The sequence below is a fragment of the Dryas octopetala genome, chromosome 3 (assembly GCF_963921425.1).
Source record: "Dryas octopetala chromosome 3, drDryOcto1.1, whole genome shotgun sequence".
NCBI classification, from domain to species: domain Eukaryota; kingdom Viridiplantae; phylum Streptophyta; class Magnoliopsida; order Rosales; family Rosaceae; genus Dryas; species Dryas octopetala.
This window is the reverse complement of record NC_141368.1, coordinates 7,016,220-7,029,067: the sequence shown is the minus strand read 5'-3', so window position 1 is coordinate 7,029,067 and position 12,848 is coordinate 7,016,220. Positions and strand designations below refer to the sequence as shown.

Sequence of the window (12,848 nt, the reverse complement as noted above, 5' to 3'; positions counted from 1 at the left end):
TAAGTATAAGTCATTACATCAATTTATAAACTATATTTTTAAACCAAAAAAAAAAGTTTTGTACTTCTAAATGACTTTAGATTGAGAGGATTATATTGGCAAAAATAAAAATAAAAAATTGAAAGGAGTATGAACCACTAAAGTTAGATTAAGCTAAGAAATCTAAAAGGGATTTTGGAACTTGTAATCTAGTTTACTTTGGTGGTTGGAATAAGCTTAGTGGATAATTACACATTTCCTCCAAGGAGAATAGCCCAATTCTCACACAGAAAAAAAAAACAAAAAAAACCCAATCCTCTCCCTACAAAAGGTGGTGATAAATAAAAATTAAAAGGTAATTAAATTGTTGCCTATCATTATAGTAGAGTAGCCAACAAATATGCAATGAGTCACAACATAAATCAAAAAAATTTCATCAGATATTGATGATTTCAGATGAAAAAAAAATAAATAAATAAAAGAGTCCACCAACCACTGAAAACAGAAAATAAAAGAAATATTAATGGAGACTTATTTCCAAAGAACCTAGTCAGCCTATCATGAATATTATGGTGAACTCCTAGCTGTATAAATCATAAAAATACCAGCTTAATTGGAAGGAAAAAAAATCTCATTTCAAGAAAATATGTATCTCCTTAGTCATGGCCCTCATGGCCAAAACAAAAATACCTCAAATAAATTCAAATAAATTCCTCAAAAAAAAAAAAAGAATATATCCATATGATCTAGAACCCAAAAGAAATCCAAAATCAACCTGAAAAACAGAGGATAAACTCATCAACCATCGAAATGATCATCAAAACAAAAAAACCCCATTTCTTGAATTTTGAATTAACTTCAATAATCTAAACATAGTCAAAGCCAAATTTTCAGCTATGAAACCAAAATTGTAACATATATAAAATTGTTCCAAACTTTCCAATTCATATTGTGCTCCAAAACTCCCTCTCTGATGTGTATGCTAATTATACATATACACATATATACACACTCATATGCTATAATTGATACAAAAACAAAATGAATTTAATTAATTATGGGTCACCATACTCATGCCAGCAGAGGAGCATGGTGACACATCGCCTGAGGATGTAGAATCTTGCCCTCTGCTCCTTCACCAGCACACTGCATCTGCGCCCAAATGATCTGCAAGGCTCTCTCACATGCTTAACGCAGAAGTTGCTGCTGCTGCTGTCGTTTTGGCCTTGGCTTTGCTTCATAATGGTCTTCTTCTTCTTTTGCTTGGAGGGTGTTTGAATTATTGTCTCACTCACTCTTACATAGGTTAAGATAGGGACTCATTTTTGTTTACTGGTGAAGACCAAGACTCAGGAGGAGAAAGTGGCTCATTTTAGGCCTTTATATATAAGTTTGATTTGGTTTGGGAGGCCTTGAGGGAGTGTGTCACTCTCACTCATGTATAGGTGGCCCTCCTTGAAAAGACGACTTTACCCTTACTATGTATTCATTCTGCATGGTTGTGATGTTCAGAGGAAGGACTGCATGGTAATTTTCGGCAGTTGGGCTATGCTGTCATCCACTTGCACACGGGTACTGAAATATTAAAATGAAAATTTTGCAGATTAGAGCTTTTATTGGGATTATTAGGGCCCGTTTGGCACTGCTTCTTAGAAGCACTTTTATTTAGTAGCGCTTTTATCAAAAGCGCTTATGTTAAGAAGCACATATAAATTTTTATAAAACTTCTAATTCGTTTATGCAAAAGCACTTGAAAGTGCTTCTTGAGAAAGCACCTGTTAGGTGCTTCTCAAAAAACCCCTTAGAAGTGCTTTTATAACTTAAAAGCACTTCTAATTATTTTTGCCAAACGCTATCAAAAGTGCTTTTACTAATTTGAAAGCGCTTTTGACAATTTTAAAAACAGTGCCAAACGAGCCCTTAGTTTGGTTGATATGCTTTTTGAAGCCATTACGATATCAGTTAGGAGAATACCGAGGTTGGTCATTATTAAATTATTATTTGAATGCACAATTTTTAAATTTTAATTTGAAAAAAAAAAAAAAATATATATATATATATAGGACAAACCACCCATACAGATTGACCAAATTGGGCTAGCATCCAATGAAAGCAGGCGTATGATCATGACCATGAGTCCGTCCACAAGTCCGATAATTGATTGATTTTAGAATCGAAGAGGTATATCTTTTAGATAAAATTGTTGTTTATAGAAAAATTTGTATAAGATATGTGACTTTCTTTGATGCGGGACTTTAAATACAAAAACATTACATGATATGAGTAAGTATTTGACGTTGTTCAGACACCGATGTCGTTTGAACACTTCACATTAATATGTTCACTTAGCTCTCGTATTTTTGTCACACATTAAAGAATTAAATAATCTATATAATCTTATCTTTAATCTAAGAGATAATTAGACTTAGGTTTTTGAGAAAAATAGTTTTTAAATGGAAACCGGAAATGTTTTAAAATTTATAAGAAAATCATTTTAATTCATAATAAAGTCATTTAATTTATAAGAAAATTATTTTAATTTATAATAAAGTCATTTAATTTATAAGAAAATCATTTTAATTTATAATAAAGTTCTTTCCCGATTTGAAGGGTATTTCCCTTCCTAGGATGTAGAATGGGCTTTGTAAAATCTGCATGTTAAGTTTTAACTCCGAGATTTTGGGCGAAGTCCAAAATATTAGAGTTAAAACTTAACATAAAACTGTCAAAAAAAAATGACTTAATTAAAAATCCTAAATCACTACTGGTCTTAATCTAAGAAAGACTTATAAAATAAATTAAACTCTAAGTTTTGCTTCATCTAATTAGTATGAAGAATTATAATTTCAATAGTCCACTGTTCACTTTTAATAGCTATAATAAGAGTTCGACTTTCACTTTTACGTGCCTAACCTTTATATCCTTAACAAAAATTTGATTGTTAATTTTCATTTTCATCTCCCGATCGAAACCCATACAAAATTAAAATCGATTCTTTATTTCCACCTTATAGTACCACACTTGATTAGATACATTGTACTGGTTTGATAAATAAATTAGTTCATCTTACGTGTCTAATGATATTAGTCATTAGATGGATAATGTTCTCCATCATGATCATGCCAATTTTGTCTTCGCCACCATTTCATATCTTGTCACATGTTCATGTTAATACATTAAATAAATAAATGTGCATGGGATCAAGGTTTTTCTTCTTATTTTTATTTTAAGATTGATTAATTTGGACACATGACAAGATATGAATGCATCACTAAAGACAAAGTTGATCCCCACCCGTGAAAGACTGAAAAACATTTTTTCAAAAACAGTTTTCATATTAAAACGGACAGATGTAAATAATATAAGAGCAATTTCACCTCACTTTATTGGTTAACATAATAAACGATTTTTTTACCACTGCTATCTGCTAACATGATAAATGAGAATGAAAAATAAAAATTTCAAACTCAGAACATGAGTTTTGATATCATATTAAATAAGCACTAGACTTCAAATTAAAGTTTCACTTGATAGGAAATGAGTCAACATAGATTAAGCTAGCCAACAAAACTCACTATACCACTTTTATATGCAATTTTTTCTTTCCTTCCTAATTTCCATATTGGTATCCCTTTCTGCTAATACTAAAATCTTATATTCACTGGCCATGGTTAATGTAACAATGTCAATTTAGATTATTTAATTAAAATCATAAATTATTCCAGGTTATGGAAGTTTCCTTTGGTCAAGATTGGTTTGGCGGTTTGCAAAGGATTCTGAGGGTACTAATTTAAGAGATCGATTATCAATTAGATTATCAATTAGAAAAACGAGTCACGGGTTTTCTAATCAACCCACTTTGTTCTTGGGCAACATTAATGTTTTCTTCATTCAAAAGGAAGAATATAAGGAGTTCTTTTTTTGTCTGAAAAAAGAATATTGGAGTTGGTTATGATGTAATATTAAAGATATTGAAATTAATCTCAAAATTTTGAATATCAAATGGTGGCTTAATTTTCTATCTGACCCATTTCACTAATCTCATTTATTTTTAACAAGAATATTGTATAATTTAGTGCTCATTCAGTTCGAGTGCGAAGCAGCTTTTTTTATTGCGCAAACACCGATACTTTAGCAAGTGTAATCAACTTAATAGATAATGGAAAGTAAATTTGGAAAAATTAATTAAGGAGAGAGAGGCGGTAAACCAATTTTCATGGGAGGGAAAGAAAATTTAGGAAATAGATAACCGACCATTGGATTTAAGCGTGATAGAGGAAGAGTTGAGCAGAGGCAGAGAAGCTACGGGGGCGTGGGCTTGGCTGCGGCAAAAAGGTGAGCTGCACGCGGGTAGGGCAAAGGCAGCAAAGTTGCAAGAAACTAGGCGCGAGCAGCTGGGTGTCATTGAGCTTGGCGAACGACGGTGAGACAAGGGTGGATGGTGCTGCAGTGAGAGGCGGCGGTGAGCTTGTCGATACCGAACCAGAAACTAGAGAAGAAAAAAAGAGATCGAACCGTTGGTTCGGTATCGGTAACCGACGATTTGAGACTTCCAAACTGCCACCAACAAGTGTTGGTTCGCCATCGTCAGTTTGGTTTCCCGCCACTTTCATTTTTTTTTTTTTCAGTTAGTCATTTTTTTTTTCCAGCCCAAACAGACGAAATGGTTATTGAGGTATTTACTTTAGTAATTCTAATAGGGTAATGCAAGGGGGACCATCTAAGTGTATCATCTCTCTAATAGAGGTGAGACCTATCTCTATTAGAGAGATGATACACTTAGATGATCCCCCTAGCATTTTTCATTATAATAATTTTGTTATCATAAAACTATTATATAACTTAGTATGCTATTCGGTACCCAAAATTTGAGACTGACTATGACGAGTCTAGCATTGTTGATATCAGAAATGTAGGGAGAAAGTCACCGACCATTACCAGAATTAAACATCGTAAAGAGCAAGCACTATAATAATATTCCATGTAGATATATGGCAGATCTTATGCCATGGTGAATATGTTGAGCACTGTGTTCAACTACGAGTTGAAATTCTGTCGTTGGAGATCAGATGCTCTGCTTTAAGTTGGAACTTTCAAAACCCAAATATTCCTCATTACAAAATGAACTTCAATTTAATTATAATGTCCAATAAAATATTATAATATGAGTTGAAATATTATGTTGTATATCAATATTTATAGAAAGAGTGAAAGGGTCAAATGGCTTATAGGAACAATCAAACTAAAAGTACAAGAAAATGCATGTGGGGCTGCTTCCCGATACTTACAGTGATCTGCCATGGAAAGGAAAAAAAAAACTGCCAAATTTAAATTTGTTTGCATTTTCACATTCTTGTGTAGATGAGTAGATCAACCTTCATTATGCAGCTTATGCTTCATGCTTCATCAGGTGAAATAAGCATCTAATATCTGCTACCCCTGTACTTTTAGGAGCTGGATCCTCTTCTCTTTTCTTTTTCCATTTTTTTTGGTAGGGATCCTCTTCTTTTCTTTAATTCAGCCAAAAAAATACTGTATATAATGCTAATTAATTTTTCCATTGCAATTAGATAATTAAATGGTTTTTATTTTGACTAATTTTGCTTGTAAGGAAACAAATTAGATTCTTCAATAACTCATAAAAAATGGAGACTATTGCATCACATTGTGAAGTGGCTCTAACAATAATGTCCAAAAACCTTAAAGCTTATAGATGTCCACTCTAGATAATTAATTAAACTCACCTTTTCACAAAGTTTAATCCTTGATTGAGATCACTTCTTATGGACTCGTTGAAAATGATTCTGATATAGTTCATGGCTTATTAGAAATAAAAGGCACTCCGGTGGGATTCTCACGGACAGAAAAAGATTGCAATCAGTTTTATAATGATCAAGTGACATTGCTCCTTCGGCCCGAACCAAGGAATCCTTTAGATATGATGCAAAATAGATCTTGTTCTATCGTTGATCAGCGATTTCTCTATAAACAATACGAATCGGAGTTTTGAGTTTGAAGAAGGAAAAGGAGTCCTTGATGTGGGCTTCTCTTTCTTTTTTGTTTCATCTCTTGGGTGAATTTTGAATGTGGTTCTTTTTTTTTTTGGGCCTTTCTTCTTTGGGTTCTAAATATAAGCAAAACAAGGATTTAGTTTTTTACTTAATAAGAAAAAAAATCTTTTGACTTTATTGAAGAATGACGGAAATTCATTGCCTATTCGCTTCGACGATGCATTGGTACGTAACTTTAAACAATAATTGTCTGTCGTTGTCTAAAGCTTTTTTTTTCTTGCAGTATGAGGATCAAAGGCAAAAGCCACACAATTACAATTTTATGCACTAAACGGTTTTATGGCCGAGTGGGTTTCCTCCACCCAAAATCTTTTCTCTCATTATGTCATCTTAGCAACTAATTATTTAATATTTCTCTTAAAAAGAGATAATGTGTTGTATGAAATATTGTCTCAAAGAAACTCTGCAACAACTTATTATATTTTCCAACTCCATAAAGCAAACTTTCTCGATCTACTACTTACCGCATGCATGAACATTTGTTTTTGCTTTGTGTAGGCCCTAATAGGGATTCATTGGAGACTTACACCAATGCGTCTCTGAAATTAAAAGGTAATTAATTTGAACACCCGCCCGATGCCTTAATTTCTAACCTCGAATGCCCTTTGCATGGCTATATATGTTACTATATATGTTAGTTCTGCTAGGTTTAATCTCTGTTAGTTCTCCATAATGACATAGCAATGTCTAGCTAGCTAGTGCTTCCTTAATTCCCTCAGAAAGAAATCCCAGCTAGCTCTGTAAACTTGGTCAATTAAACTCATTAATAGTAATTACTGGCTAAGGTTGTTACTCGATCTATATATAGACTATATATAGGTTACTTATCGCCCAATTACTAGAATGGGATTTCAAATATCAAAGATCCAAATTTCCAGTGTGATCATAATATCTAAGTCGATCAACAATGGCCATTGGATGAACCCGTCCAATCCACCATGTGCTGGGGTTGGATTGGTGCATATGTGGGTTGGTTTGACTTATAAAAGATTTAATGTTTTGAATAGATTATGAATTTAAACTACGTATTAAGTCTAGAGTCAACCTAATAATGATCTAAACTTATAATCTCACAACATATTGAATATTATATTATAATATAATATAATATTTTTAATAGTTAATGATAAAAATGTCCATTTTGGAGATTCCTATAATAAAATATCTCACCCAAAGTGTTTAGATATGTTAAGAAAACCCACCTCATGAACCGTATGGAGCCAACGGAACGAGCACTCCATGTTACACTTTGTTGTTGTGCAGGGGCAAATTCTCAGCGGTACTTTCTGTATTTTTTTCTACTGGACGGTCGAAACTGTCCAAAAGTTTCATGTAAAATTATGGTGAATATATATTGGATTCTAAATTAGTGTACTTTTGTATTTTGTGTTGTTTTATTTATTTTTCACATGTATTTGTAACAAAAAATATAAGACATTTTCATAAATATCAATTTTATATGATTTTAGTGCTGAAACTACTAAACAATTTCAATTGGTTTTGATAAAACTGTTCAACAATTTATAAAAAACAAAAACAAAAAATGCCAAGCGTTTCATAAACAGTGCCACACGCTCGATTCATTAAAATGAAACGGTTTGATCATATAAACTTCCACATGTAGGTTGTTTGTCATTGGAGTCCATGTTTTGGGCTAACAAAAATCCTATGATTAATTGTTTCCCAAGAGAACACTTCCGTGTGCTTTTATATATATATATATATATATAAATTTGGTGATAATACATAGTGTGTTAAATAAAAACTAATAAGGGGATAAAAGAAAAATGATAGGATTTATTTATTACGAAGGAAAACAAAAGAGAGTTTGTCTATATACTAATTGTTTTATTCTATATATTAATGAATATATATATATATATATATAAATATACAGTCCTTCTCCACTTGAAAATTTTCCTATATGGCTATATATATATATATATAATATTGTCATATATTGTCTATATATAATATGATTAATATCTATATGCAGATGATGGAAATTTACATCTCCATTCTCATACAACAAAGATTTTCATATGCATCACACAATGACACATGAGCGCCAGTTCTTCTTTCTTGATCATGGCCTATTCATGCGCTTCCTTGAAGAACACAGTGTTGAGCCAAGGGTGTGATCATTCACATAGTGGCTAGGAGCAGAAGAGCGACGAAACCCTTTTGGCAAGCAACTCTCCACAACATTCTGGCCTCCAAACCCATTTGGAGCATGCCCTTTATTAGGTCTAAAAGATGCATAATTTGAAGGGTTTGACTCCAATATAGGCCTTGTGGCACCAACAAGTACTCTGGCTTCAGAGTTCATTTGGGTTATTATGGGAGGAGGAGGAGGAGCCAAGAGGAGCAAGAGATAGCAGAGCATGACCATGAGGTAGAAAGTAGTACTCCTTGTGGACATTGTGATCAAAATCTTGTTTGGTTAAGTTTGATTTGTGGGGAAGAATTAGATGGTGAAAGTTGAAGAGTGAGAGGGAGGGCTTAAATAGGCTCATGAGGAACATGGAGGATGTAGCTAGGTAGATATGGCCAACTCCTTGCTTGCTTGCTAGCTGGTCCTTGTACTTGTTGCAATGCAAGCTATGCAGTGATGAGTTGTGTGGTTCACTTTTTGACAATAATATATGCAGGTAAGAATGCCCGTGTATTCCATTACTATTCCCTAAGTTTTCTTCTTGTCAAAGTCAACTTCTTTGATTCATTTTTTCATATCATCTTTAGCCATCATGAGGGTAATTGTAAATTTGTAATTATAGTTAATACATTTAGTATTTTGGATTTCTACTGAAAAAACAATCATATATAAAAGTTTAAAACAACATAGTTTAAATATAAATATAAGATCAATACAAAAAGTATCGATAAAGAATCCCAACTCAAATTATAAAAATAATAATCTCTTATTAAACAACTTAATAATATAAGACAATTATATTGCTGGAATCACATTCGGACAATTTAATCACTACTCATAATCATAAAAACAAAAACAAAACAAAATTTACATAAACTAGTTAAAGCCAAGTCAACCCCATCGATCACCCTCAAAGGAAACACATGGAACCATCTTATTGGGACATGTGGAAGTAGTAGCTTAATTACCTGTGTGGCCGACTGTACCAGGTTTATCCTTTTTCCTACATGATCATAATCTGCTATACCTTGCCATGTTTATATTTTGCCACGTCTTTGTTATCAACTTTTCAATTGATTTCCAATTGCTTTGGCATTGTGCAAGATCTCAACAACCCACTTGCCAAATCTGCAACAAAGGATCGATGGATTTCATGAACCGACAAGTGTCCCGCTGCCTCATGCTTAATCTGGTTGATAACATATATTAGGCTGTGGGCCGGAGTAAATCAACCCAACCTATTTTCACAAAGTTGTTTAAATAAGAAGTAAATTTTAGAATTTGTGATTACTAAAGTTAATAATTTTTTGTATTATATCCAAGACTTAATTGTATTTTTACCACTCATAATTTTAGTTGATTCCCACTTTATTACTTAAATATTTATTTTTCTCACTTTATCACTTACAAATTTTTCTTGTCTCCTATTTGACCTTTTTTGTCTATTCTATCAGCTACTCCGTCAATATTAGTGACAAAAATGCCCTTGCCACGTCATCATTTTTGACGGCTTAATTGACAAAATGGATGAAAAAAGGTAAAGTGAGACATGTAAATAATTGTATGTATACGTAGTAAAGTCGGACAAATAAACATCTTGGTGGTAAAGTGAAAATCAACTGAAATTATGGGTGGTAAAAACATAATTAAGTCTTATATCAAGTGGAATATGTGCTCAACCATGCTTTAAAAAAAAATTATACAAATTTTTAAAAAGTGAATAAAAACAAATGTCAAGAATGGGATTCGAACCCATGCCCTTTCGGACCAGTACCTGAAACTGGCGCCTTAGACCAACTCGGCCATCTTGACTGCCTTTCGATAATGTTGCTTTTGGGCCATACCAAGTAGCAACTATGCTTCTTCGCTACTCAGCTTATGATATTATCTCCCAAACGTTTGATATTAATTTTCAAATTATCTCATTTATAAATAAAAAAAACTTCAAATGTTACAAAAAAATTTTAATTAAAGTACACAAAAGTTCTGGCCATGGTCTCCCACATTCATGGTGCGTGTGGTAGGGGAAGGGTTCGTTTTATGAATAATTCTATAAGGATTCATAAAATACTAGAAAATTAGAAAAACTAAAGTATTTTTTTCCATATAATACTTGGCTAAATAGTTTTTTCGTGTTTAAAAAAATTAAATCGTTTGTAATCAATACTAATCTAATCTGTTTATTATGTGTGTACATTAATCGTAGTATTTATAAGTTTGTTTACCAATAGTCACCATAACTCCTTATCTTTTCATTGTATTCATACCATATCATGTTGAAAATTACCACTTTTTGATCAAAAAATTTACCACCTTTATATTTTGACTCTAATTTGGGAAAGCAGGACATGCATTCTTATCCCAAGTCGGGTTGAACCCATTTGCTTTCCTTTTACATTTAGTTGTAGACAGTCCACCTAACAACTGGACATTATTTGACAAGCCTTCATCATCTTTAGCTTTGAAATGGACCCAGATGCAGTATATGACTGGGAGAAGAGAGCTACTAAGTTTAGGCTCAACCTTCCTTAATGAGATCTGAGCCATACTTCCAATTCATTGTCTAGGCCTTGACAAAGTCCAGAGTTTATAAGATTGTAGGCCTATTCCCAGCCCATGAGAGATGAGAGAAGGAAAGGCTCCTCCATATTGTACTTGTGGGTCTAATGGATATGAATGATATGAAACATTGAAATCGTTTATTTTAGTTAATTAACCTAAAGTCATTGTAATGTAGCACCTAAACTCAATTAACCTTTTAGTTATTTTTCCAACAATCAGTAACAAAAATTATGATTAACCCGGTTCTAATACAGCCTACATAAGAATTTTTGGATCATGTGAATGAGCAAAAAAAGTGTGAGAGTATAAGGGCCATTTGGTATCACATTCAAAATTTGTTTACCATTTTGAAAAGAAAGATTAAAAACTTTAAAAACATAATTGTTGTTTGGTAGGGTAATTTCTAGAAACAAGGATCTCAAAACCACTCAAAATTTGTAGACAATGGCAATCATTGTTACTATGTGACAATATGTAACTATTTAAATTACAAAAACATCCTATAAATTATCTTTGTGTGACAATGGTAATTTGCCCTTAAAAAAAAAAAAAAATCATCGAGCTCGGCGCAAAAAACATGGAATAAAACATAATGTGGGCTTTATTTATATAAAGTGGACCTATTCATCATTCTAACTTTTAGGTGAGATTGTTTATCATTAAGAGTTGTAAAATGGACTTTAGAGTAATTTACTTTAAGTTTTAAGTTATTATCTTTTACCTTTATTTAAGAATTCTTAAATTTTTATTTCATATGTTTTCTAAGTGTTCAATTTTCTTTTCTTATTATATATGATGATATAAAACTTGTAAAAGACTTTTTTATATTTTACCCACCTGAATTTTAGGGTTAATCTCACTTCACTACCTAAAAAAAAAAATTGTGCCAGTTTAGCACATGAATTAAAAATTTGTTGCAATGTACCACCTCTTTCTCATTTTGTCTAAACTTTTGTTAAAAATAAGGGTGTTTTGATCTTTTTTTAGGTTCCTATTGTTAGAATCAAAATGACTTTTTTATATTTTATCCGCTTTGACACAATAGAAACTAACTTAAAAAAACCAAAACACATTTTTTTTCAACAAAAATTTAGACAAAATGAGCTAGAGGTGGTACATTACAACAAATTTTTAATTCAAATGGTAAATTAGTACAAATTTTTTTTTAGATAGTGAAATAAAATCGACTGTAAAGTTCAGGTGAGTAAAGTATAATAAAGCCTTTGTAAAATAAAAATAAAAGCACTTTTTTTTTAGGCAACCAAACATCATCTAAAGCAACCAAATGATAAAATGTTTATGTGTAAAAGTGCTACTGTTAAAAGCACTTCGGACAAAAGTGCTTTCTAAGAAGTAATGTCAAACCGGCCCTAAGCTTGATTTGTGGGAAAGAAGATGGCCAAAGTTGAAGAGTGAGAGGTTGAGAAATTCCAAAGTTTAGAAGATTGCAGGCATATTGCTAAGCCCATGAGAGAAGCAAAAGCACCTCCATAAGGTACGGCTTGTAGATGTAATGGATTATTGGGCCAAGTTTGTTAAAAAGGAAACCCATCATATATGGGCCTATGTGGGCCATATGGCGTTATGGCTTTAAAATTTGACCAAAATTCACTTTTAGTTCCTGTATCTTGAGTTAGGTTCTACTTTTGTCTATATAATTTCAATTATTATGATTTTGATCTTATAATTTATAAATCGTTGCAATTCAAGGACATGTTAACATTTTTGTCAATTAATTCGTTAAATTAGTCATTAAATTACTAACGGTATGTAAAATGCATGATCAAAATCGAAATGGTTTGTAAAGTATATGACCAAAAACACAACAAATTTGACGATTTAATGAACGAAAATGCTAAGATATCCTTGAATTGCAACAATTTATAAACTATAGAATCAAAATCATAACAATTTAAATTACATGGACCAAAGTGAAGCTTAACTCAAACTATACAGAGATCAAAAATAAACTTTGGCCTTAAAATTTTCACCGGGCCTTATTAGGCATGATGCAACACAATTGATGCATTGCAGCATTTGTACAAAATTGTGGTAGCAAAGTAAGTTGATTTAAAACTCAT

The 12,848-nt window shown here is 32.2% G+C and overlaps 1 protein-coding gene and 1 non-coding gene across 2 annotated transcripts; both read right to left on the bottom strand.

Annotated features, from left to right (window-relative positions):
- Window positions 1-835: 835 nt before the first annotated feature.
- LOC147290264 (small polypeptide DEVIL 16-like) lies at window positions 836-1,308 on the bottom strand. The gene has a single exon (XM_086238144.1). It carries the CDS (start codon window positions 1,218-1,220, stop codon window positions 1,035-1,037), a length of 186 nt encoding a protein of 61 aa, XP_086094270.1. The 5' UTR covers window positions 1,221-1,308; the 3' UTR covers window positions 836-1,034.
- Window positions 1,309-9,936: 8,628 nt separating this feature from the next.
- Window positions 9,937-10,017, bottom strand: TRNAL-CAG (transfer RNA leucine (anticodon CAG)). Its single transcript has one exon. It is a non-coding gene; the product is annotated as a tRNA-Leu (tRNA).
- Window positions 10,018-12,848: the final 2,831 nt, after the last annotated feature.